Source organism: Beta vulgaris, chromosome 6 (genome assembly GCF_026745355.1).
Source record: "Beta vulgaris subsp. vulgaris cultivar EL10 chromosome 6, EL10.2, whole genome shotgun sequence".
In the NCBI taxonomy this organism is placed as follows: domain Eukaryota; kingdom Viridiplantae; phylum Streptophyta; class Magnoliopsida; order Caryophyllales; family Amaranthaceae; genus Beta; species Beta vulgaris.
In genome coordinates, this window is record NC_079207.1 from 14711092 (window position 1) to 14737311 (window position 26220).

The following is a 26220-nucleotide window of genomic DNA, read 5'->3' on the forward strand; positions in this document are numbered from 1 at the left end:
ACCATTTACGAAATTCATTCGAAAACAATTTAATCCCACAATCCATATAAGAATCACATAGCAAAATCCTTAACATAATTATAAACATCATTTCATAAACACATTTCGAAGGGGATCGTGGGTGTTAGCAATAGATGTTACCTGGAGTCCTGCTTAATAACCTTGAAAGCCGAGGGAGGCTGTAATATCCTTTCCGTTTAATCTAATCAATTAAGGGATTAATAAAAAGACTTGTTAATATTTATTCTAAATTTGAGTTTCTTGATCCGTTTCCATCATGTGTCTAATTTACGAGGTGTGTAGGAGTTTTATATATTAACTTCTTTGGTGGTTGATATAAAGTCGTAGGCTCCCTTTTCACTTAAAACTTATAAGCGTCTAAGTCGCAATTCATTATTTGTGAGCATGAACGTCTTGTTATAACCATTTCGTATTTTATAAATTGAACATTAAGATCATGTTATACTCTTGTTAACCTTTAGTTCGAAACTTCGTTCCACTAGTCATAGGGTCCCTTTAAACATGTTCGTCATTTTATAAATTAAAACAGTGGTCGTTGATGTCATGGTTTGTGACTTAGGTTTAATAATTTGTACTTATGGACCTCGTAATATAACACTTTAATTCTTGAAATCTGAACTCTATAAATAAGTGTCTGCTACTTTATAATATATAAATTTAACAAGTATACTTAATTAATATTACTCTTTAGTTGATGATATATTAGAGTTATACGAAATACACTATTTAAGTATTATCCTTATTTAATCGTTTATTAATCGTTGAATCATAAGTATTATATTGTATGTAGTGAGTTGTTTATTATATTTTAGATACTAAGTAAAGAATCTATCAACATTTAATCCAAATAACTATTAAGCCATCTCACTTGATCAATTTTATTTACTGATTAATAAAATCAACCCAATTAGTAAAACAAATATAAATTATAGTTTAATCATTTATTAGTCAGAATCTCGTCTCATAATAATCAGATTGCAAGGATTATATATATTATATGACATATATTGTTAAGTATTATCACATAAATTATCGTTTAGTCATTTATTAATTATCGAATCACAAGTATTATATAGTGAGTCTTTTATTATATTTTAACTAAACATCAATATTAATATCCAAGTGAGTTAAAGAGTCTAACTATCTCCCTTAGTCCATTTTCATTTACTGATTTAATTTATTGAGCCCAAATAATTTATCAAACTATTAAACTCTAAAGCCCAATTCAACAAATTATGAATTAAGCATATAAAGGGGAGAGGTATGTTAAAACATACCTCTGCTTCAACTAGTGAAGCACGACAGAGAGGGTTGCCACGAAGGAGGTCGAAGCTCCGGCGACTGATGGTGCGGCGAGGCAGAAAGCTGCCTGTGTGTGCGCGCGACGGTGGTCCGGTGGTGCTGGGCGGTGCGCGCGAGTAGCACAGACCAAGCAGAGGAGAGAGAGAGAGAAAGAACTGGGCGAAGAAGAGAGGAGCTGAGCGACGGAGAAGGGGATAGGCTGGGTTGCGCCGCGGTGGTTGTTGGTGATGGACGAAGGTGGTTGTCGGCGGAGGATGGTGGTGCTACGGTGGCTGAACAGAAAACAGAGGGGTGAGGGAGAGTTGCGAGAAACAGAGGAGAGAGAGAGAGGGAGGAGTTGTGCGAAAACAGGGGAGTTTATGGGGTGGTTTTGGAGGCGGTTTTCCGGCGATAATCTCAGGAAGATGGAGTGTATTTGTTAGTGATGGTGGTGCGGTTTGAGGGAAGTAAACATGGCTATTTATAGCCATGGTTGTGCTCCAATTGTGCCCAGATTGAGTTGATGAAATTGAATTACAAAAATGGGTTATTGGGTGATTTTGGTTGAGAAATGAATTTTATATGAACATGAGTTTGATTGAGCAAGAATAATTCATTTTGGAGTTAGAATCCATGGGTGGGTTTGATTTGATGAAAATTGTATTTTTGGATGGGTTTGGTTGAATTGGAATTTTTAATGGAGGTTGAGTTTGTTTGTGTAAAATAATCATGAGTGGAGTTAAAACTCCATTGTTGGGTATTTGGGTTGGTTTGTGAAGAAAATGTGGGAATGGGTTGAAATGTTGATGAAACGTATTCTTCTGTGCTTTGCTTGAGTTTTCTATTTCTTTTTCTTTTCTTTTCTTTTCTCTTTTCTTTTATTTTCTCTTTTTCTTCTCCTTTCCATTCTTAATACCACTAATTTGTCCTATCATTGGATTAGAAGTAATTCTAATATCTAATTTGTTTATTATTTTGTTTTCTTACTTTAATCAATTAACATAACTTGTTATCAATTGCAACTCTTGTCGTACATAATAAATATATATCTTCTAACAAACTCATTATCCATTACTTGGACATAAAATAACGAAATTTCGATTATAACTTATTATTAGATGAAAAAAAATTAGCCACTAATTATTATTATATAATTTAAGCAAGTTTAAATTTTCGGGATATTACAGAGTAGCCCACAATTTTTTTTATATATATAATCCTTTGTTTTTTTGAAAAATAAATCCCATAAAATGTAACTAAACAAGAATTCCATATACCTATATTTACCAAAAAAAAAAAAAAAAAAAAAAAAAAAAACATATTTGTAATACGAGACGCAATTCCACAGTGTACATGAACATAATATGAATTTTTAGCCAAAAATATCATAACTCATAAGATTCAAAATCACTCCACATATGACGTTGAAAAAAAAAACCCTTTAATACGAGAGAAAAACAAGAAAAAAAATCAATCATTCAAAAAGCATGGTTTGTTGTAACTCGAAAATTACCAATAATTTACTGATAAAACATACCTGATGAGAGGACTTTATTAAGTGGAGCAAAAGAGCAAGAAAACTGAGAATATTCGTGCTTTTTATTTTGTCGTCCTCACTTCTTCTAATCATACTCGAAAATGTTGGATTTGAGCATTACTCGAAAATGTTGGATTTGAGCATTTTTTGGTTCCGATTTCGAGTCTGGTCTGACTTTGACCCGAAAAAATGTGATTTGGACAACAAAAATAAGCCTGAAATTTAGTCTGGCTCGTTGTGTGGGCCTCTTTTTAATAGTAGCAGCCCGACCCGTATTTTGATTCCTATAGTGAAAAGGTCAATTTTTCAACTAAAAAAGTTGGTTTTATATTGACTTTTGCCTTTAGCATTGAGTTTGCATTAATCAACCAATATTAAGTATTAACAGTTGGAGAGAGAAAGTGAGATAACTCAACTACTAATAAGTCATCTTTTTTTTCTCTCTCCCCTCTCTCCTCTCTACTTTCAAAAACCCTAGCCTCCATTGTTGATTTTTTAAAGGGGCTTCCATCGGTTTTTACCGTTGGAAAGCCCCCACCTTTGCTTTTTTATTTGTTTTTTAGGTTTCCAATAACGATTTCTCCCTCGAAAGACAGGGTTTTCGATCTCCTTCTGAAGAAAAGGTTTTTCGATCTCCTTCGAAAGACAAGGTTTTTCGACCTCCTTCGAAAGACAGGGTTTTTCTCCTGAGGGGAATTTCTATAGGTTACAATCCGGGATACTAGATCTAATGGATTGCCGTGAAATTATTTTGTTGGTGAAGAATTATGCGGGATCACAAAGGTTATCAATTTTTCGAATACGGTCAGATGAATCCGACGGAAATCGTCCTCACGACTACAAGGGATCGTTAGATTGTCTCTCCAACAAGGCTGTATTTTCCAGCGATATAAGCGGGAGATGTTCCACATTGCAAGATTTGTTTGACGATCGTAGTTTTTATGAAGGAAATTTTTGTTTGATTCAACTTATGTATTTGTTTGATTCGATTGCTTATGTAGATGTCGTATGACTTTTTATTAATGAATTAATTTTACTATTCAAAAAAAAAAAAAAAAAAAAAAGTATTAACAGTTGATTTCCCCTAAAAAAAAAAAAAAGTATTAACAGTTGATTTTATCAATAAACAGTTATTAATCAAATATCCAACATAAAAAATCAATAAATAGGACCTAGCCAATATCAAATTGGCAAACACCCGTTGTCAATTTTTGTTTTCTTCTTTGCTTAACAAAAACTAGTCTTAAATACATGTGATGCGTGCATTAGTTTCAAAACTTGTTATTATCTATAGATACTCTATTCGTACTATAATTATGATTACACCTAAAATGTGAAAGATTAATATTTAGATAAATTTAGATATATTAATTAAATTAAAAAGTATCAAATGTAATGAGTGTTTCAGACTTTTCAGGTGGACGTATGTATACCATCTTCTTTTATAAGAAAAGGTCAAGATATTTTGTCCATTTAACTTTTTGATTGAAATATTTTATGCATGTACCATTTTTAACTTGCTTATAACGGCAAGTTGAAATGAAAAAGAGTTCTAAAATTGTTTTCTTTTGTAATTTTTTTCATTCTAATAGATCACTAAAAGTAATTTCTATTTTTTAGAGGGGGACACCATCTTTATCCCTCCTTTCCTTATATAATAGAGATAAAACAATCTTTTAGGTTGCATAATTGCATTATCAGTTTTGTTAGAGCAATCGGTCTCCTGTTTAACGTGTCACATACTCTAATGACAGTACATCATCATTAATAATTCCATATGTGTACTGTTATTGTACCCATAATCTCTATTATATAAGGGAAGGGGGGAGATATGGTGTCCTCTTTTGAACTGACTATTTCCCCCCCCTTCCCTTTCTAAATTACAAAAGGAATCTCAAAATTATAATTGAGACTCAAAGAAAACTACCGAAAATTAATTTACAACACTTACTCACAAATCACTTAAAAGAAGAACTTTACAAATCACTCATACAATTAAGAAAATCATGTTGCAAATCATTCAAATAATCAAGAAACTTTATTAAACCTTAAAATAAATTAACATACAAAGTGAAAGAGTGTAATCCCTTGATTGATTCTATTCCCATCCAATCAGTATATACATTTGCAACTATGCTACTCATAAGGAAACTACTCTATAGTTACCTCTAAATACAATGATAACAAATCATCCTATAATATACAAGAATATTAACATATATTCTAACACAAAGTAAAACTAATAACCTAGAACGTCAATACATACAAAAACATTTACTACAAAAATTTACTTACAAATCACTGTTCTCAAGAACCATTCACAATTACTCACAAAGGTTACCTATAAACACAAATTTGAGAAAAACATAAGATTTTGACGGTGATATCACACATTTATCCATCAGCATAATTTGCGAACTTCCAAAAAGGCACATAATTCTTTTAACCTTCAAAATTATTTCACATTAGTTGAAATAAACAATAGGAAATTAGTTGACTGCTATGTAGTTAAAAAAATGGGATGACAACAATGAGTTGAAAAGGGCTTTTATACAATCGGACTTAAATTTAGTTCATTTTCATATAAAACAAATTTAGTTCATTTTCATATAAAACAAATTTAGTTCATTTTCTAAAAAAATGCCAATATTTAAATTTTTGCCCAAAACTTTTGCAAAAATTCCATGTTCAGAAATAAATTTTGAAAAACAAAACAATATCAAACTTTTTGCGAACAATTTTTTGCAAAAATCCATTTTCAGAAAAAAAAAACTAAATTAATTTGCAAAAAATAACGATTTTTGTTTTTCTAAAAAAAAATTCCAATATCAAATTGTGTATGAAAAAATCAAAATTTCATTTCAAATATAATTGAAGCTCAAAGTGTTAAAATTTAGAAAACGACAAAATTTGAAATGATGGAAATTTTTAAATATCAATGTGTACAAACAAAATTTAGAAGTTAGACAAGGAAAAAAAATTAAGGTGTATTTGTAGTGAAATCATAATTTAGAAGTTAGACAAGGAAAAAAAATTATTTACTTTTTCATAGTGTTTTCTATATATAATGAAACTTTTACATATATTTGGACCTATCTCTTTATATTATATTATAGCGATTAATTATCAAGGCAAAAAGGTTTATATAAAATATCATTCAATAATTAAAGTACAACATATCTCTCTATTATATAAGGAAAGAGGGGAGCTATGCTGTCCACGAATGAAGAGACTATTTTATCCTTTTTTTCCTTTCTAAATTACAAATCCACTTACAAACCAAAGGGAGATTCAAATAAAAATACTGGAAATAAAATTATAACAATCACTCACAAGTCAACTAAAATCATAGAATTGCATAATTTACATTATACAAATCACACAAATAATGAAACTTTACAAAAATCAAAAGATTAACTTACAAACTACAACCAATACACTGCAACGTCAATAGATACTCACAAAAATTTGACTTGAAATTCAAGTGTCCACTTTCTTCACAATATATGAAGTAGTGTACTTAATTCAAAAATGAACTAAAAAATTATAAATTAGAAATCATAGCTAAATTCAATAAAATTTCTATTTTATTCATAGAATTTTGACCTTGAAAAGTAAAAAAAAAAAAAAAAGACTGGTGAAAGACTTAAGTGACAGAGACTAAACCAGTTAAATTTTGCAAATAAAAACAATTATACTTTGTATGTCTAATGTTCAAATTTTGACTTTTACATACGTCGAAAAACATTGAGCTTCTGTTTTGAAAAAAATCCAAGCACGCATCGCGTGCAAAAAATGCTAGTTAGTTATTAGGCCCGGACTATTCCCCGGGTAAGAAAAAATTTCATTTATTAATATAATACTTTATGATAATAACACTAAATACAACTTAGCTAGTCTAGTGGTTAAGACTTTAGTATATGTACTTGAGGTCTCGAGATCAAACCCTATACTACACAATTTCTAAAAAAATTTATTGTACATGGATTACATGAACTTAATCTCTAGGGAGAGCGCCACGTGGCACAGTTTCTTGTTTATGCATGTCTTTTATTATATTTGTATAGATAGATAGAGAGATTCTTTGTCAAATCCCACATATATGCAGTGGCGGAGCCAGGATTTCAAAATCGATGGGTCACAAAAAAAGACAAAGAATATTCAATATTGAAAAATTTACAACGCAAAGACTCATCGTTTCCTATATTCATTATCTAATACAAATTAACACATATGAACTAACTATTACTCCCTCCGTCCCAAAATATAGTCCTCATTTCTATTTTGGGAGTCAAATTTTAAATACTTTGACCAAATATTCTTACTAATGTATACAAAAAAAAACATATTCATGAGGAGTCTTGTTAGATTCGTCTCAATGTGTAAATTCGTAATGTCAACTTTTTATATTTTTTACTAATAAGAAATAGAAAATATTGTAGGTCAAAGGTACGTCTTCGACACTGTGCAAAATTAAATGGGAACTATATTTTGGGACGGAGGGAGTAAACTATATGAAAATCAATCAATAAATTATCATTATAAAGAAACTAAATCATCATAGAAAATTATAAATTAATTAACACTACCTAATTTATACAAATTCACATTTCACAAATTCAACATTCAAAAAAAAAAACAAGAAACTAACTAATAAACTAAATGCATCAATCACTAGTTATCACACCTTACAAATTCGAAATTTCACACATATATGCAAATATTACAATTAATATCAACCAAATAAGATTTTAAATATACAACTTAGGAATTAGGAAATAAATAATGTAAAAGAATTAAAATTTAAATTATGTAAATGTTAATAAAATAATACCTGCTGGCTGCCTGCAGACTGGTTGGAGGAGGCGAGGAGCGGTGCCGCGCGCCGCAGTGCCGGTGCGGGCTGCGGTGCCTGAATGTTGATTGGGCAGCCAGCAGTGAGAGTGTGAGAAGGCAGTCAGTGAGCTAAAAAAAATATTTTAGCGTGAGAAATTGAGAATTGAGTAATTGACTGTATTGAGAAAGGAATGAGAGAGAAACTGATAGTTTTTAAAATTAAATAATTTTTAATTTTTTATTTAATTTAAAATCTGATAAGAGTTGGGAGTTGGGAGTTGGGAGTTGGGAGTTGGGAGTTGGGAAGTTTGAGACCACTATAATTAATAAAACATATGCAAGTGGGCCAAAAAGCAGAAACTGACATTAAGAGTGTAGCGTGCGCTTCCCTAATTTAATTTCTTTTTTTCTTTTTTTTATAAAAAATATTTAATTTTTTTTTTTAATTGGAGGAGTCACGTGACCCAATGTCGCTCCGCCACTGCATATATGCATCAACATTACCTCCTTGAATTTTATTCTAAATATCCCTAACACCCCACATACATATTATCAGTAACTCAGGTCGCAAAAATATATTTATTATGAATAGTATCATGTAAAGAGTTCATAGGACACAAATGAGTTGACTCGGGTTAAGTTTTAATCTTATCAAGGTGACAAGGTAAGCTTAATAAGGATTAAATTGTGCGAACATGATTTAAGCTCGAACTAGCTAGCTTTCTTCAAATCCTTGTTTAAATTCGGCTCATTAAGAATTAATGTTGCTCGAGCTTAGCTCAATAACGTTTGCTTACGTTTTGAGGTAAGCCCAAAGTCAAATGAATTGTAGAGGACTTTGGTTACTAAACAAGCTCTACAACTTAACCCTCTTTGAAACACCAATATTGTAATTTTAATGAACTACCAAAACTAGAATGAATAAATACGAGTTTTAAAATGAAACCATCTATATGAAGTGCAATCCAATTACGAAAAAAATTCAACTGTCTTCCACTTCAAAAAGGAAAAAGAAAACAATTGATAACCAGTTTATGAACAAAGGATATAGATTGTACAGTGATTTATTAATGTGAAAGTATTGGCTCATACCGTCTGACCCAATACCTTTCGTCGGACAGGCTTATCTCATTAAAAACGCACGGGCTTTTTTTTTCATATTTGTTTTGTTGTTCAGCAGCTTTGTTTATTTTTAGAAAAAACATTTAACGGTTATTAGGTCATTATCTTTTTTCGAGTTTCAAACTGTTTTTTCGATATCTGCTTGATTCTCGCTAGTTTTAAAACTGATTCTTCTTCTTTTCAAAGAAACCGATATATTATTTACTGATTATTTCTTGAATTTTTCTGCTTCTCTGCTGTTGAAACTTACCGTGTTTTTTTGTTCGTAATTCATTACTGTTGCATCGCAAATATGGTGAAGAGGATCAGAGATGATGATTCTAGGTATAATTTCGTTTGATTTTTGCTGCAATTTTTTTTTTGTTTTCAAATTTTTAGCGTTTTTGTTGTTGTAATTGTAATGTAGCCCGAAGTCGAAGAAGGTGAAGAGTGTCGCATCTTCGGGAAAAATTTTGGCACTGTCTACTGCTGGGAAGAAGAAAGAGAAAGATGGTGATTATGATCCAAGGTAGATTTCAAGTTCTTAGTGTAGTAGATATTTATTTTGTTTTTTTCTATTTTTGGATGTTTTCAGTTTATTAAGTGATTTATTTCATGTTGTTAGGGTTTGTGTTTCATTTTGTTTTTTATACACATATGTTTTCATTTGTTGTTGTTTTTCAGTGTAGATATTGTATATTCTTTCAAGTTGATTTTCAGTTATTTTATTCTTTCGTTGCTACTTGTATTCTTTCAGTTGATGTTGTTTTTCAGTTGATATTTATATTCTTTCAGTTGATTCTTGTATTGTTTCAGTTGATTCTAGTATTGTTTCAGTTGCTTCTTATATTCTTTCAGTTGATTTGTTTTTTTCATTTAGACATTTCTACCTTTCTTTTGGTGTTTTTCATTTGTTTTTCTTTACTTTTTTTTTTTAAAATAAAGATGTGTAACTGAAAAATGAAGAGTGTAACTGAAAAATGAAGTAGTGTAACTGAAAAATGTAAATTGTAACTGAATATTTTTAGTCTCATTGGAAAACAATGAAATAAAGAGTCATTATACTAAATGAAATAGTAAGAAGACCAACTGAAAAATAAAGAAGTCTAACTGAAGCACTATATAGACTATCTGAAAACAACAAGTCTATCTGAAGCACTATATAGACTAGCTGAAAAACGGAGAAGTCTATCTGAAAACAAACAAGTCTATCTGAAGCACTATATAGACTAGCTGAAAAACGAACAAGTCTATCTGAAGCACTATATAGACTAGCTGAAAAACGAACAAGTCTATCTGAAGCACTATATAGACTAGCTGAAAAACAAACATGTCTAACTGAAGCATTATATAGACTAGCTGATAAAACAAAAAAGTCTAACTGAAGCAATGTAAATTTTTAATGAAAATTTTAAGTGTAATTGGAATAGAATGAAATGAAAGAATAATTATACTAAATGAAATAATAAGGACTAGCTGATAAACAAACAAGTCTAAGTGAAGCACAATAAAGAAGTCACTTTGAAGGACTGTAGAGACTAGCTGAGAAACAAACAAGTCTAACTGAAACACTATATAGACTACCTGAAAAACAAACAAGTCTAACTGAAGCACTATATAGACTAGCTGAAAAATAAACAAGGCTAACTGAAGCACAACAAATACTAGCTGAAAAACAAATAAGTTACTTTGAAGGACTGTAAAGACTATCTGAAAAATAAACAAGTGTAACTGAAGCACAATTAATATAAGCTGAAAAGCAAACAAGTCTAACTGAAGCACTATATAGACTACCTGAAAAACAAACAAGTCTAACTGAAGCACTATATAGACTACCTGAAAAATAAACAAGGCTAACTGAAGCGCTATATAGACTACTACCTGAAAAATAAACAAGGCTAACTGAAGCACAATAAAGACTAGCTGAAACACAAGCAAGTCTAACTGAAGCAATATAAATAGTAATATAACTAACTGAATCTCGAGTAGCTGAAAAATAAACAAGGCTAACTGAAGCACAATAAAGACTAGCTGAAACACAAGCAAGTCTAACTGAAGTAATATAAATAGTAATATAACTAACTGAAGCAATATAAATAGTAATATAAAGACTACCTGAAAAACATATCCTTATTTGACGCGGTGCACCACTTGTGTCTCTGATCATATACTTGTTCGAACCATTCCTTTTTCTCGTGTCCATACATTTCCATCATTTTCGCCCACAATTCTTCAAAGCCTGATTCATTTTGACACCCCATCAAGCAGTTCTTGAACATGTTCTTGAAGTCTTCATTGGTCTTGAGGGATCCGAAGTGGCTTACAAAGTTCTTCTCTATATGCCAAAGGCAAAGCCTATGTCTTGAATTTGGGAAAACCTGTTTTAAGATAGTACATATTATGCTAGAAATCACTTTCATTTGAATGCTTGTGAATCTAATTGAAATAGTAAAGAAATAATATGAAGACCAACTGAAAAATAAAGAAGTCTAACTGAAACAGTGTAAATGCTAACTGAAAATTTCATTAGACAAAATGAAGTAATAAAGCCAAAATGAAAACTAAATGAGTCTAACTGAAAACTAAATAAGTCTAACTGAAAAGTAAATTAGTCTAACTGAAAAGTAAATAAGTGTAACTGACAACTAAATAAGTCTAACTGAAAACTAAATAAGTCTACCTGAATAATAATTAGTCTAAATGAAAAATAAAGAAGTCTAACTGAAATAGTGGAAATGCTAACTTAAAATTTCATTAGACTAAACTGAAGTAATATGAAGCAACTGAAAACTAAATGAGTCTAACTGAAAACTAAATAATCTAACTGAAAATAAATAAGTCTAACTGAAAACTTAATGAGTCTAACTGAAACTAAATAAGTCTACTGAATTATAAATAAGTCTACTGAATAATAATTAACTCTAACTGAAAACTAAATAAGTCTAACTGAAAACTAAATAAGTCTAACTGAAAACTAAATTAGTCTAACTGAAAAATACCTTTTCAATTGCATTGCCCATTGCCTTATCTTGATCAGTGAAAATTGTCTTTGGCTCTTGTTGGCACATTGCTCTCTTGAATGTTTCTAGTAGCCATTCAAAGCTCTCTTCCTTTTCATTAGTTATGAAAGCACATGCAAACATTGTTGTTTTCCAATAGCAGTTTATGCCAACAAATGGTGCACATATCAGTCCATATTTGTTTGTCCTATATGTTGTGTCGAATATCATAACATCTCCATATGCTTTGAAGTCCTCCAACATCATTGAATCTCGCCAAAAGTAGCTGACAATGTTGTTATGTTCCCCAAATTTCAGCCTGTAGAAGAATGCAGGATCATCATCCGCTCTTTGCTGAAGTAATCCAACACGCTCTGCATATCCTTTCCTTCAACCAATCTTGTTCTGTACTGTGTGATATAGTTTAGATGGTCCCTTTTTGTGTGGCCCACTACTTCTTCTGATCCAGCCTCATGACACAAAAAGTTGTATGCATTGGCTTTATGCCAGATTCAACCATTGTTTCTATTAGTTGTCCTTTTTGTTCAGTTATCTTCCTTTCTGATTTCAGATGATGTATTTCTTGTTGTATTACCAACTCATGGTTGTGCTGCAACTCATGAGCTACTACAACAAAGTCTTGACCAGGTTTTCTTGCTTAAATCTGACCATGGCTTTGCATGCTGTTCTTGTTTCATTGACTACTCTTTCCTTTCTTTCCTTGGTTGGCTGCTCAACATCTGGTATCTGAACATGTTGTTGTTTTGTGTCTTTTTCTTTTGGTTCTGTTATTTTGTTTGTTGATTTTGAGGCTCCTTCCTTTGAGCAAACCAAGTAGAATTCGTATATTGAATTATCAATTCTCCTCCTCCTTAGAGTTTGTTTCCTAATACTAAATCCTAATGCTCTTGAGTGTGCTTGATACAAGTTGTAACCATCTTTGTGATCGTAACATGTCTCCCTATTAAACTGCTACTGATATTTCGTCATTGATGTACTTGAGATATTCATGTTCAGCTGTTGAGTTCATTGACAAAAAATAAGGACACTAACTAAAGAACAGAAAGCACTAACTGAAAACTAAACAAGTGTAGCTGAAAATGATTGTAATAGTATCAAATGAAAGAATAATTATACTAAATGAAATAAATTAAGGACCAACTGAAAAGAAAATAAGTCTAACTGAAAAACTAAAGAATCTAACTGAGAAATAATAAGTCTAACTGAAAACTAAATAAGCTAACTGAAACTAGATAAGTCTAACTGAAAATAAATAAGTCTAACTGAAAAGTAAATAAGTCTAACTGAAGAGTAAATAAGTCTAACTGAAAACTAAATAATCTAACTGAAAACTGAATCAGTCTAACTGAAGAGTAAATAAGTCTAACTGAAGAATAAATAAGTCTAACTGAAGAGTAAATAAGTCTAACTGAAGAGTAAATAAGTCTAACTGAAGAGTTAATAAGTCTAACTGAAGAGTAAATAGTCTAACTGAAAACTAAATAAGTCTAACTGAAAACTAAATTAGTCTAACTGAACACTAAATAAGTCTAACTGAAAACTAAATAAGTCTAACTGAAAACTATACTAACTGAAAACAAAATAAGTTTAACTGAGTAATAAACAAGTCTAACTGAATATTAAATAAGTCTAACTGAAAAAGAAGTTAATAAGTGAAAAATAGACTTTTATTGCAATGTAAATGCTAATTTTATACATACTAACTGATACAATCGAAATTCTAACTGAAAATTAGTAAATGCAATTGAAAATTAATTTTAGACATACACCTGTTTCTTTGTCTTCTTTTCCAGCTGATTCTTCATGTAATTTCTTTTTTTTTTTTCTGATGTGATATCTGTGTTACGATTTTCATTGTTTAGTTCAATTTGTAATGTGAGATCTGTGTCAGTATTCTCATTGCTTAGATCAATTTGTAATGAACTTCCGATTTGTGAATTCGAATCTTCGGTTGACATTGTTGGTTGAACTAGATTTGAGTAGTGGAATGTTCAAATGAGATTTAATTACAGGAAGAAAGTGGATCTGTTCGATATGTTGCGGTTGTTTTTGTTTTTGAACAATTGCGGATGAAGGGGATGAAAGTGTTTTTTTGTTTTATTTTTTATTTTTTCGGTCTTCATTAACGCGCGCGCGCGTGCTGCTCGTCCGATGAGAATGTTGTGTCGGGCGAGTCCGACACAATACGTTCTCTTTATTAATTGACATCTCAAAAATGAAAAACATTATATGATTCTAACAAGGTCATCTTTTGTGCTGCAAGTATTGAACTAGAAGTAAACGAACATTAACGAGTTGAACACAAACATATTCGAGTTTAGCTAATTTACAAAATAAGATTCAGATATTCTGCTAGGGCATCTTGATTTACTAAATGATTGTATTAATCGAAATTGTTTGTTGAGTAGTTTGCAAACTCATTTTAAAAACTCTTATGAATTGATTTTGTTGAACAAACAAAGTCAAATGTTCTTCATTGTATTACAATAGCATTATTTTATATTTTAATTGATCATAAGAGAATCAAATCAAAACTGTAGGAAAATCACATCATTTACGTGCCTTGAAGATTTCATTAGGTAAAATTAATAACATAAACCAATAAGAAAGAGTGACACATTAATGGTACCTAGTTTTGAAATAGAAGATTTGGATTTGAAGGTTACCAACAATGCCAATTTTTAATGATAAAAGGAATTTCCATATGTTTGTTAATTAGAGTAAATATGAACACCAATGTTCAATCAATTGTTTTTTTTTAACTATTGCCACTCACATAGTCATATCTCATATATGCCTCATATAGTCATTGAAGTAGGAGTTAAAACACCCTTAGAATAGCTTTTAACATAGGAAAATTTGCCAAAAAAACCCGTTTACGAGTTCATTTTTGCGGAAAAAAAACCTTATAAAGCATTTTTTGCGAAAACAAACCAAAATCAAAATTTTTATAGGAAAACAAACCTAGTATCAATTTTCGGTGTTGACCATAAAATTTCCAACGTTGACCACCACTACCAACACCTGCGCCCAGCCCCCCACCCACCCCTGCAGCCCCCACTTCACCCCTAGCCCAGCCCCACCACCTGCAACCCACCCCAACCACCTGCAACCCACCCTTACCAGCAGCCCCCAACCCCTCCCTCCACCCCCTCAGGCGGTAGCCCCTACCCTCTCAAGCGCCATCCCCCACTCCCCTTCTCCCCTACCCTCTCTCCTCTCCCTTCTTCCCTCCTTCCTTCTCACCCCTCCTATCCCTTCGTCCATCCCCTCCCCCACACCGCAACCCACCCCATCCCCCCGTAGCTCCCCCCTCCGCAACCCAGAAAATCTGAACCCACCACCATCACATGAACATAACACCTTGAAACCCCCCACCACCACCACAAAACCCACTACCACCACAAATGAAACAGAAACATTCAAAAATCGAAGGACGAAAACCATTGTTTATGGACGACGCAGCGGCAGGGGAATCTAGGTGGCACAGCAGCCGGGGGTGGACGAAGGGAGAGGAGAGGGGGAGGGGTGAAAGAGGGAAGAATGGAGAGAGAGGGTAGTGGCAAGGGGGGTCAGGTGTTGCCTGAGGGGGTGGAGGGAGGGTTGGGAGTTGCTGATAGTGGTAGCTAGGTTTCATCTTGCAAAAATAATTTTGATTTTGGTTTGTTTTCGCAATAAAAATATTTTTTGGTTTGTTTTTGCAAAAAATGCTTTATAAGACTTTTTTCGCAAAAATAAACTCGTAAAAGGTTTGTTTTTGACAAATTTTCCCTTAACATATTATGGAGTATATATAAGTTAATATCATCATGAAACTAGCTGAATGTGTGAGGTAAAGCATACCAATCAGAGTCGCAAGGTCAATATCACTACAAGAGCAAGATAGAAGTTCAAAATATAGACATACACTAATACACAATCAACCTGAACGCTGAGCAGTGAGCACCAGTACCAAAAACACAAAGTTAACTTCGTCCCGCGCCGCCATTATAAATTAGAGTCACTAAAGGCACACTAGGCTATTAACATAAGGAAAATAAACATTTTTACTACTAAATTCTACCTCAGTGCTCAAATCTGTAGTTACTTTAGTTCGTAGATCATGCGCAAAGATTTGTCTTCCATCAGGAAACACGATCACATCACTTCCTACAGCCAAAATAGTTCCTTCAGATTCATGCACTGCACGCCCGGTGCCTGCATGACTAAGCAGAACTGTTTTTGTTTCCCATGTTCTGTTAGCAGCTTCCATATGCATGGTATTTGCAAACTCATTGGACAATACACATACTTTTACTTGACAACCTTTCTTATGTGATGCACAAAGCTTTCCGTTCATGATGCCCAAGGTAACAGATCCGTACAATTCAAAACACGGAATCACCTTCACACGGTTTTTCTTCAGATCAAAACCAATAAGCGCATAATTATTTGACACCCAGTAAACAACCCCGTTTACATGAAAGCCACCTGCTTTTAATATCCTTCCATTTTCACCAAAGCAAATCTCAGGAGAGATTTTCCACGAGTCTTCAGCTGATGAATAGATCTCAAATTCATAAGCATCATCAAAGTCAGTAGACGGGAAAGCACAAATTAACTTAAAATCAGCCACAAAATTTAGCAGTGATGGCTCAAAAACAAGTGCCAGGGCAGGGTGCTGTCCATGGTCAGCTTCAGGCAGGGGAAGCTTCTTCCAATTCTGATTGACAGGATTGCATATGTAATACGCCTTTTTATCATTGCAACCTCGACAACAGAGTAATCCATGCGAAGACGCGAGCAAATCAGCAGGCTCAGGTAAAAACGTTAGATTAGGGTCTGGGATGCCATATGCCATTGGGTCAAGGGAAACAAAGGAGATAGAGCCGTTAGGAGACTGACAAAAGAGACCTGACATAGAACGGAAAGCAAAGGATTGGCTGTGCTCAAAGAACGGAGTTGATATCTGTAGTTTCCAGTCTCTGCACACAACTTTGAACCTGCAAAGAGATTTAGCAGGAAGGTAACGAAGAGCATGCTCCTGGAGTATCTCTTTGAGGTCCATATATATCTTGTTGGACTTGGACACAGCTGTAGATTTACCCGGCTTCTTTCCTTTGTCCATCCTAATTATATCACAAAAATTCCAAGACTTAAAAAAAACTACACACAGCATTGGGAAAAGAGGATGACTGAACAACCAAAACTATTTTTAACCTTGAGATTACTGGGACAATACAATCATATAGCATTTATCTCAATATCATAAGCCACTCATAAGCCGTGGCGTATCCAGGATTTATGGGATGGGGGTACGGATGAGAAAAAATCAAATAAAACAAAATACAACACTTGAGTTGATTTACGACTAAAAATTCAAATCAAAATACAATGCCAATATCAATTAATGATTCAAATTACAACTAATTAAAAACGACAAAAATACATAAATTTCAAATAAATAAAAATTACAAGTGCATCCGACGACCTTTCATAGATTGGAAGCGGTTAATTACATCATCATCACTAACTTGCAAAAAAAAATCTCTCTCAATACAAGTGACTGAATAATCAACACCACTTCTCTTCCAAAAAAATCTAACTTTTGTTTTTCATCTTCCACATCTCGTATAAGTAAACATATTATTAGATATTAATTCCAAAGTTCCTTGTTTCAAATTACATTTCACAACATCTAATTCCAAATTCAACTCATTTCAATTCACCAAGTAATCTCAATCCCATATTTCACAATTGCACAACATTTAAATTTCATAATTTCTTCTTTCAATTCAAAATATCAATTCACATCAAGAAGTCTATAATTTATAAATTAGCAGAAATAAACAAAAATAAAAATAAAGGAAAAGTTACCTTAACCAGAAGGGTTCTCAGTTCTGGGCTTCTGCCTTCTTCTGGCGGAACCGCGTAAGGCGTTCTGACGTTCTGGCCTCCGGCGAAGTGGCTACAAAAAGAAAGAAACAAATGTTATACTGACAGAGAAGCCCGGAGGATAGAGAAACAAAGGGGAGCGTGAGTAGCGTCTGTATTGGGCAGCATTATTTTATTTATTTTCCTTGTTTTTATTTCCTTCAATTTTTTTTGGGAATGGGGTACCGTTGTACCCACCGTACGTCCCCTATAAATCCACCACTCCTCATAAGTTATAACCACTAGCGAATCCAGGAATTTACAAATGGTTGGTCACAACACAATCTACTAGGAATTGCAACCCAGTTCAGGTCCGACCCTAGTCCGCTCCGATTCGAAAAAAAAAATTCGAGTCGACTCCAACAAAAATGTAATCCGACTCCAAGTAGGAGTAGGGTCGGAGCCGGATCTCATAAAATAATCCGACTCCGATTTTGAGTCAATCAATATTTTTTTCTTAATAATGTTAATGTATTATGACTTTCAGCCAATTGTATTATATATGATTTTCCCATTGAAGAGATTATTGTTAAAAATAATAGGAAAAATTGTTAGAAACTACCTAATAAAGACACTTTTTTTAAAAAAACTACCTTATATCATGTTTATTTTACAAAACTACCTTATAAGTGGAAAAACTTTAAAAAGCACTACCAAATTCAGAATTTACTAACCATGGTTAACTATTTCCTCCAATTATCACTCTAATATAAGATTACTAAACTATCCCAACCTCTCTTCGCTAATTTCCCTCACAGGAGCGTTAAACTATTTAATACCCCCTTAAATCGTTTGTGTAATTTCTTCTCCCAACCTTTTGCTTCACCAATTAATTCTTCATTATGAGTAACAAAAGCAGATAGAAATTGGGTTTTGGGTCATGAATTGATGTCGTTTATGATGATGAAGAATATGGTTTGATGATGGTGCAAAGCTTGCTCTACTAGACACTTTTACTGCTGGTTTGTTTTGGGATTGACTTTTTGGGAGAGAAGGTGTGCTTGTACTTGCCACATGTATATTTGAGAGATAGAGCATCAAGTGATCAAGAAAGTGATGATATCGTAATTGTAACGTACTGAATTTAGGGGTATTTTCATAATCTTTATTAGAGGGATAATTGGAGGGAGTAGTTAACCATAGTTAGAAAATTATGAATTTGGTAGTGCTTTTTTAAAGTTTTCCACTTATAAGGTAGTTTTGTAAAATAAACATGATATAAGGTAGTTTTTTTTAAAAAAGTGTTTTTAATAGGTAGTTTCTAACAATTTTTCCAAAATAATACTAATATTAAGATTATTTGTACTTTATAAGATTTCCATATGATTTTTAGAATAAATTGTAATAATTATATTATTGTATTATAGAAGACTATTCTATTATAAAAAATGGGGAGAAAAATAAGTCGGATCGGATTTCCGGAGTCGGACTCGGATTTAAAATCCGACTTCTTGTAGAGTTGGAGTCTAATTATGCATAATTCGGTCCAAATCCGACCTGTTGTCATCCCTATGGTCTAGTAATGACATTCCAACTAATAATCTAATAACCAATCTTTAGCCATCTCCAAATAATCTTGGTAAGCTATAAACTTCTTATTCTGATATACATGGCTAATCTATTATTCTCACAAAAGTTAGAAGTCACCCAACAATCTCTTTTCAAATGACCCATAGCTCGTAATAACACAATTTAGTAATTTACCTCTCTTACCCACAACCCAAAACCAATCTTAAACAACCCTAAATCAGTAAATCACCCATATCAAGGACTTAAACAACAAACTATAAGTAAAATAATGCATTGAAATTATCACATGAGAGAATTTCCTAAAAAAAAAACCATGAAAATAGAAACATAATTCAACCAAACACACCAATTTTTTTGAAGATACAGACCCAATTACTACCCAAAACATATTCACAAAAACAAGTTAATTAAAACTTAAAAATCAGTACATAGACTAAAAGCACACAGATTATTACACCTTTACACCCCCACAATACTCAAAAACCAACCCGAAATGAGTTACGAATTGTCACTTTTCTGGAACCATGCGTAACAATTTTCATGTTTCACGACTTTCATCAACATCAACATCAACAAGCATATTACTACAAGATAGCACCACTCAAACACAGAAAAGTTTAAGCAGCTTCATTCTTACTGGATCACATAAATTGCAAAACAATCATCTTGTATTCTTGTGTTATAAAAAAAAATTGAGTTTAAATCAACTAGGGCATACAAGTTATTTTTTTAAAAATGACAGTTTATGGCCAATGCGAACAAATTAGGGCATACAAGCTAAAAAAAAGTTGAAAAGAGACGGTCGAAAAAAAAAAAGTTGTTCAATCAGCAACCTAATTGGATGTACAATTAACATGCGATTACTTCAAAAAAAAAATTACTTAGAAAATCACCAAATACAGACCAAAATAATGTAAAAAGAACAAAATGGGGTCGATAAAAATTACAATGGTTGCTTAGAAAATATACGGTACATCGAGTTAAAATGAAAACGTAAATTCATCAAAATAAAAATGAATGAGATTAAAGGAAGGAGAAAAGCAAAGAAATGGAGCGTAAAGAAGAAGCAATGGTTACCTGTAACTCAGTAAGAAACGAAGAGCTTGAGATTAGGGATTTCAACTGTAGCTGACTTCTAATTTCCTGCCGGAAACTTTCCTTTTCTACTTCAGAGACTTCTCAACCTCCAATCAGATGTTTTGATGATTTTCTTTTTAGGAAATTTCCTCACATGGTCCTAAGGTTTGATTGACGTACCTCACATCTAGATAATTCCTCATATACCCCTAAACTTTGTGTATAGGCTCAAAATACTTTTATCATACACCGAAATTCAAGTGCATTAATTTTTTAAGACACCTTTGAAACTTAAACTTTGAACTTTAAAATTCAATAAAGGTATTTTGAGAATTAAGTCAAATCTCAAGATTATCTCAAGAAATTTTCCTTTCTTTTTTTCCAAAATTGGCCCCTACGGCTACCATCCCTATTCCCTAGGCCCATTTTTACCACCTTATAAATAGTTCGTTTTTACACTTACCACCTTATCTTTTTTTTTCAACTTTACCATCTTAAACTTTCCAACTCACTAAAAACTACCACCTAACTCGTCCTCCGGCCAAGAATTCGTTGAGGGATGGCTCACATTTTGAACTAAAAAACTATTCCCCCTATTTTACCATCTCTCTTTACCCGATTTTTCTTCATTCACCATTCCGTTTCCTTCAACAAATGACATTTTTATCTTCAATTTCCTATCATCAACACCCTCTATGTAAAAATCCTCAACTCCTCTTTGATATTAAGAATACCAAACTCTTTTTTCTACCCTCTCTCTCTTCTACTTCACCCAAAAATATTAAGAATACCAAACTCTTTTTTCTTCTCCTTTATTTGGACTTTTGCAGCAAGAGAAATTCCATAATTGCTCTTTTGGTGCTTTTGGAAAGAAGACTGAGACATTTTGTGCCTATATTAATGAAGATTAATGAGAATCAAAATCAGCATTATGCTAAGAACACCATAAATGCCCGAATTTAGGCCCATTTTACCAATAAAATTAAAGAACAAGAAATGCCCAAAATTGAAGAAAAACCCTAACATATTAAATTGGGCTAAAAAATCATGTCTTATAGTAGCAGAATCTTCAATTTCTCCTTTGATCGAGGTCAGATTTACCAAAAAAATAGTAAGCCCTAACTTGATTTAGGTTTTCGTCAAAGAAATTTGGGTTTATGGAGGGATTGAAAGATGAAATTGGGGTTTTAATGAAGACGAAATGAAAAATCAAGGGTAAAAGAGAAAAAATAGGAGGGAAACTAGACATAAAACAATTATTTGGGACCCCCCTTAGCTGGATTCTTCGTCAGAGCTGAGTCAAGGTGGTGATTTTTAAGAAGTTGGAAACTTTAAGGTGGTAAGAAAGAAAAAAAAAGATAGTAAAATGTAAGACAGGCTATTTATAAGGGGGTAAAAATCAAAAAATCCTAACTAATAACCAAGATATATTCAACTATATTGGACTAGGTAGAACAAGTATTATGATTTTGATCTCTCACATACTAATTTGAATATCATCTTTTCCATCACCAAGGTACACCATCTTCTTTGTGCTGGTATATGCCTTTAATTATCTGACATTGAGATTATTTATTTAGTTTGATTAGGTTGGTACTATATGACCGATAATCCTAAACCTAATAAAATCAGTTTTCCTTGTTGCGTGGACGTAGCTAACATATTATTAGTGAACCACGTTAATTCTTTGTTGCTTTAATATAATCTAAATACTAATAACATATCTATGCTACCCATCTCTGTTGCTATTATAATTTATTTACATAAACATAGTACAATGATAAACTCATCTACTCATAGACTTCCATTACATATAATTGAGACAAGAAACTGAAAATTGAACTTAATTTTAATAATTTAGAAATATATATTTAAAAACTTATTTAGGATGGATGTCGTCTAGCTCAGTTGTAAAGTCTTGTGGTGGTGGTACCTGGAACCTGAGAACAAATCACGTCTACACCACTGCGCTTAGTCACTCATTTACACCAAAAAAACTTATTTAGGACTCATACATGTTAGACCATATTACGTGACATATCTCAATTGAAGGCCAAAATTTTCGTTCAGAGTGTTTTTCTTCTTCCCTATATGCTTTCATAGCCACTGCTTTCCAAAAACTTCTTCTTCATGCCATTTGCTTCCTCGAAAGATCCTCATACAATATTTTTTTTTCGGTTTTTTCACCATATACCCCTGACAAAGTTTTTTTGCACCATATACCCTTCGACTTTTGAAATTCACCATATACTATTCACCTTTCAAAAAATACATCAAACTACCCTTTTGACTAACGGTGTTAGACTTTCGTTAGTCATTAACCCATAATATCTCCTAAACCTAATTAATTACCCTAAACCCAAAACCCTAAGAAACCCTAAATCCTAAACCTAACTAACCCTAAAAGCCAACCAACCCCCACCACCAACCCACCACCTACATCCCACCACCCCCACCCCCACAACTCTAGCCCCACCAGCCCCCTTCCCTTGCAGTCGCGCCTCCCCCTCCCCACCACCCCTAGCCTGCATCCCCCCCACATCCCCCTTCCTCTTCGAAAAATAAAGGACTCGCGAAAAACAGAGGAGAGACAGAGCGTTTCGGCGAAAAATAGAGGAGAGAGAGCGTTACGAAGAAAAACAAAGGAGAGAGAGCGTTCTAGCAAAAAACAAAGGAGAGAGATAGCGTTTTTTTGGCGAAGGTGTTGCTGTGCGTAGGGCTACCGGAGAAGGGGAGGGGGAGGTGGGTCTACAGGGGAGGGAGGCTGGTGGGGGTCAGGTGATGGTGGGGTCAAGTGGTGGCGCTGAGGAGGGCCAGTGGCGGTGCTGGTGGGTTAGGGAGAGAGAGAGTTAGGGTTTACTTAGGGTTATGTTATGGTGGGTAGGGGTGTTCAATGTCGGATATCGGATCGGATCCGATCCGAAAATTTCGGATCGGGGAAATTGTGATCCGAACCCGATCCGAAATTTTCGGATATCCGAACTTTTCGGATCGGATCACCGGGTTTTCGGATCGGATACCGGGTTTTCGGATCGGGTCACCGGGTTTTCAGATCGGGTCCGTTGAATTTTTTGAAAAATTCCGATCCGAAAACCCGAAATTTTTCCGAATATCCGATCCGAAATCTTAAAATCGGATCGGATATCCGAAATTTCGGATCGGATCGGCGGATTTTCGGATCGGATATTTTTGCACACCCCTTATGGTGGGGGAGGGGTGTTTAGGGTTAGAGTATTAGATTGGAGGTTAGGGTTAGTGTTAGGGTTAATTTAAGTTAGTCAAGTAGGATTAAAGGGGAATTTAGGGGTTAATGACTAACGAAGCTTAATGTCGTTAGTCATTAAGGGTAAGTGAAGGTATTTTTTGAAAAGTGAAGGATATATGGTGAATTTCGAAAGTATAAAGGGTATATGGTGCAACAAAAAATTTCAGGGATATATGGTGAAAAAACCGTTCTTTTTTCCGTTTCTCGAACATCCTCGGTTGACCTAACTAATGGGGGAGATGAATTTTTCTGCTATAGGAGGATGTCATAGGTTTTGCGTTCTTCTTGAATCAAACCAAATCTAATCCAGATTTCATAGCTGCAAATTAAGGTCATTCATCCCTTAAATTACACCTTCATACCCCAATTGCTAAAATAAATTAACATCTTTTAAATTGCAGTTAAAATTTGCCTAAATCTATCCCTTCTATTTTATAACTAAAAATTAGGGTATGATATTTCCTAATTTACCTTTTAGTATTCTGATAGGTAGTCCTACACCTGCCAAAAATAATTTCTACAAAACTTCCTAACAATGTAGTAAGGTAAGTAGGATCGAATCCACGGAGATATGGCTGTTTTAATCTAGCTTCTAACGTATGGAAAAACTAAACAAGATCAAATATATGACAATTAACTAAACTAATAAAACTATGAAAATCAAACTAAAACGATCTAGAGTTATGTTTCACCATGCATGTTCATATGCATAATCTATCAGAATATCATTAATAGTTCAATTAATCAAATATCTAGAGCACAAGTTCATCATATGATCGGGTCTTAACGCTCTCAAATCAACATATGTAGTACGATCACTGACATAATCAGATTTGTTAGTTTAAGGAAGCCTATGAGGAGTACGATCTCTCAATTAATGACTCGTTATTAACAAAATTTAATCAGACAATTGATAAGGTTGCAAGTTTAACAAAATAAACCTAATCAATTAGAAACATTAATGACTAATCAAACAATCAACAACATCAATCAATATTCATATCATATACACATGGATTCCCGAACTTTAGAAAATAAAATTACTCAATCATGAAATAAAGAATAAAAACTACATCTGAGAAGGAAAACATAATTGAAATAAATCAATGAAAGAATGTGATTAAACTCATGCATTAATGAAGAAGAATAAAAACTAAAGAGGAAAAGGAAGAAGAAAACTAAAACTGAGAATAATAATAATGTGAGACTGAAAGAGAGAGAAGATTTTTTATAATATTAAGTAATCTAATATAAATAGGGAAATAAGTTACAAAATAAGGAAAGTCAAAATATTCATTAAATGAGCGGATCTAGTGATCCGCACATATTGCAAATTCTAGCAAAAACAGTCTGAACTTCTGGAAGGCACAATCTCCTTGAATAGAAGTCTCATCGGGGAGTGTCACCTATCGTTGGAAAGCTATTCAAGTATAATTTTCAAATCCACTGAAATTATTAAATTCTCATAAGCACATTAAACGTTATAATAAGAAAAGTAGACGTGACGCTTTTTTCACATTTATTCTAATGATTTTCTACATTGTTTGTGCTCAAACTCGTGCTATAATATATCTAAACCGTATTTATGCATTGTAGCATTCGTCCAAATGCTCAGAATCCTCGAGCTTAGCTAATTATACTCCAAATCTGTATTCATTACTTGAAATTCATCAAAAATAAGAAAACATACCGAATACGAATATAATAGCATAATTTAAGAATATGATGCAATAATGAACCTAAATACTTCCTCCGTTTCGTTTTAAATGCAACATATGAGTATTATTTGTGAGATATACAATATTCATTTGTTGCATTTAAAACGAAACGGAGAAAGTATGAATCTAAATGCTGTAAAATGCAACCTAAATGCATCTAAAAACTATATATAAATATGACTTATCGTATTCCTAATTAATTATTGAAAGTAATATAGCTTTATTGGTTTATTGCTTTTGTTTTGCAATTATTTAAGATTTAACCAACTCTTATAAATTATCCAGCTTTTTTTTTTGTTACAAAACACATTGTTTCTCGGAAATTCAAATGTATTTTATATATTTGGATTTTAGATTTATACTTCTCCTGATTTAAAGAGGATACTGAACAACATTTCGATTAGAGATCTTTTGGGAAAAAAGTACTTATGAGACATCAACATCCGTTAATTATTGCAATATTTGGTTACGAAAAAAAGAATAACCCTTTTAATAACTGGCATATGACGTTGTTTAAAAATGTTGCATATGACTAAATAGTTATTATGGGCACTTACCTAAAATGAGCTTTTTAGATGTCAACACCTCTTTATGTATCAAACTAAAAAAAAAATAGAAAGCTAGTTGTGTAAGGCAAAAAAAAAAAAAAAAAAGACCACTCACTACAAAGTAAAAAACCATAAGCAAAATATGTTGGAGATCTAGAGTATGTGTGCAATTTGATTCATGTTATGTTAGTCTAAGTTGCTTGGTTAATGCATCTTGACTTAAACAACATATATCATAAATGTTTTTAATGTGGAGCGTTGCATCGATGATAGAGCGCACACTCGAGATTGGCAAGAATTGGAGTTAACGAAAAGTTGGATTTGGCACCCAAGGAGCGTTCGCTCCAGCGTGGAGCGCCAAATCTATTTCATC

At 32.9% G+C, this 26220-nt stretch overlaps 2 protein-coding genes across 4 annotated transcripts; both read right to left on the reverse strand.

The window, feature by feature from the left end:
• Positions 1 to 10887: 10887 nt before the first annotated feature.
• LOC130591771 (protein FAR1-RELATED SEQUENCE 5-like) lies at positions 10888 to 12126 on the reverse strand. The gene is made up of 2 exons (XM_057395682.1): positions 11776 to 12126; positions 10888 to 11154 (listed from the first exon to the last, which is right to left on the reverse strand). The coding sequence occupies exons 1-2, from the start codon at positions 12040 to 12042 to the stop codon at positions 10888 to 10890; spliced, it is 534 nt and encodes a 177-aa protein (XP_057251665.1). The 5' UTR covers positions 12043 to 12126.
• Positions 12127 to 15681: 3555 nt separating this feature from the next.
• On the reverse strand, positions 15682 to 20468 carry LOC104895865 (putative F-box protein At3g23950). 3 transcript variants are annotated; one of them, XM_048645851.2, is made up of 3 exons: positions 20317 to 20468; positions 17653 to 17743; positions 15682 to 16904 (listed from the first exon to the last, which is right to left on the reverse strand). In XM_048645851.2, exon 3 carries the CDS (start codon positions 16901 to 16903, stop codon positions 15800 to 15802), a length of 1104 nt encoding a protein of 367 aa, XP_048501808.2. In that variant the 5' UTR covers position 16904; positions 17653 to 17743; positions 20317 to 20468; the 3' UTR covers positions 15682 to 15799. The 3 variants fall into 3 exon arrangements, with proteins under 3 accessions (XP_048501808.2, XP_048501810.2, XP_057251624.1); XM_048645853.2 differs by having other exon boundaries at positions 17653 to 17724; positions 20317 to 20447; XM_057395641.1 differs by lacking the exon at positions 20317 to 20468 and having other exon boundaries at positions 17653 to 18462.
• Positions 20469 to 26220: the final 5752 nt, after the last annotated feature.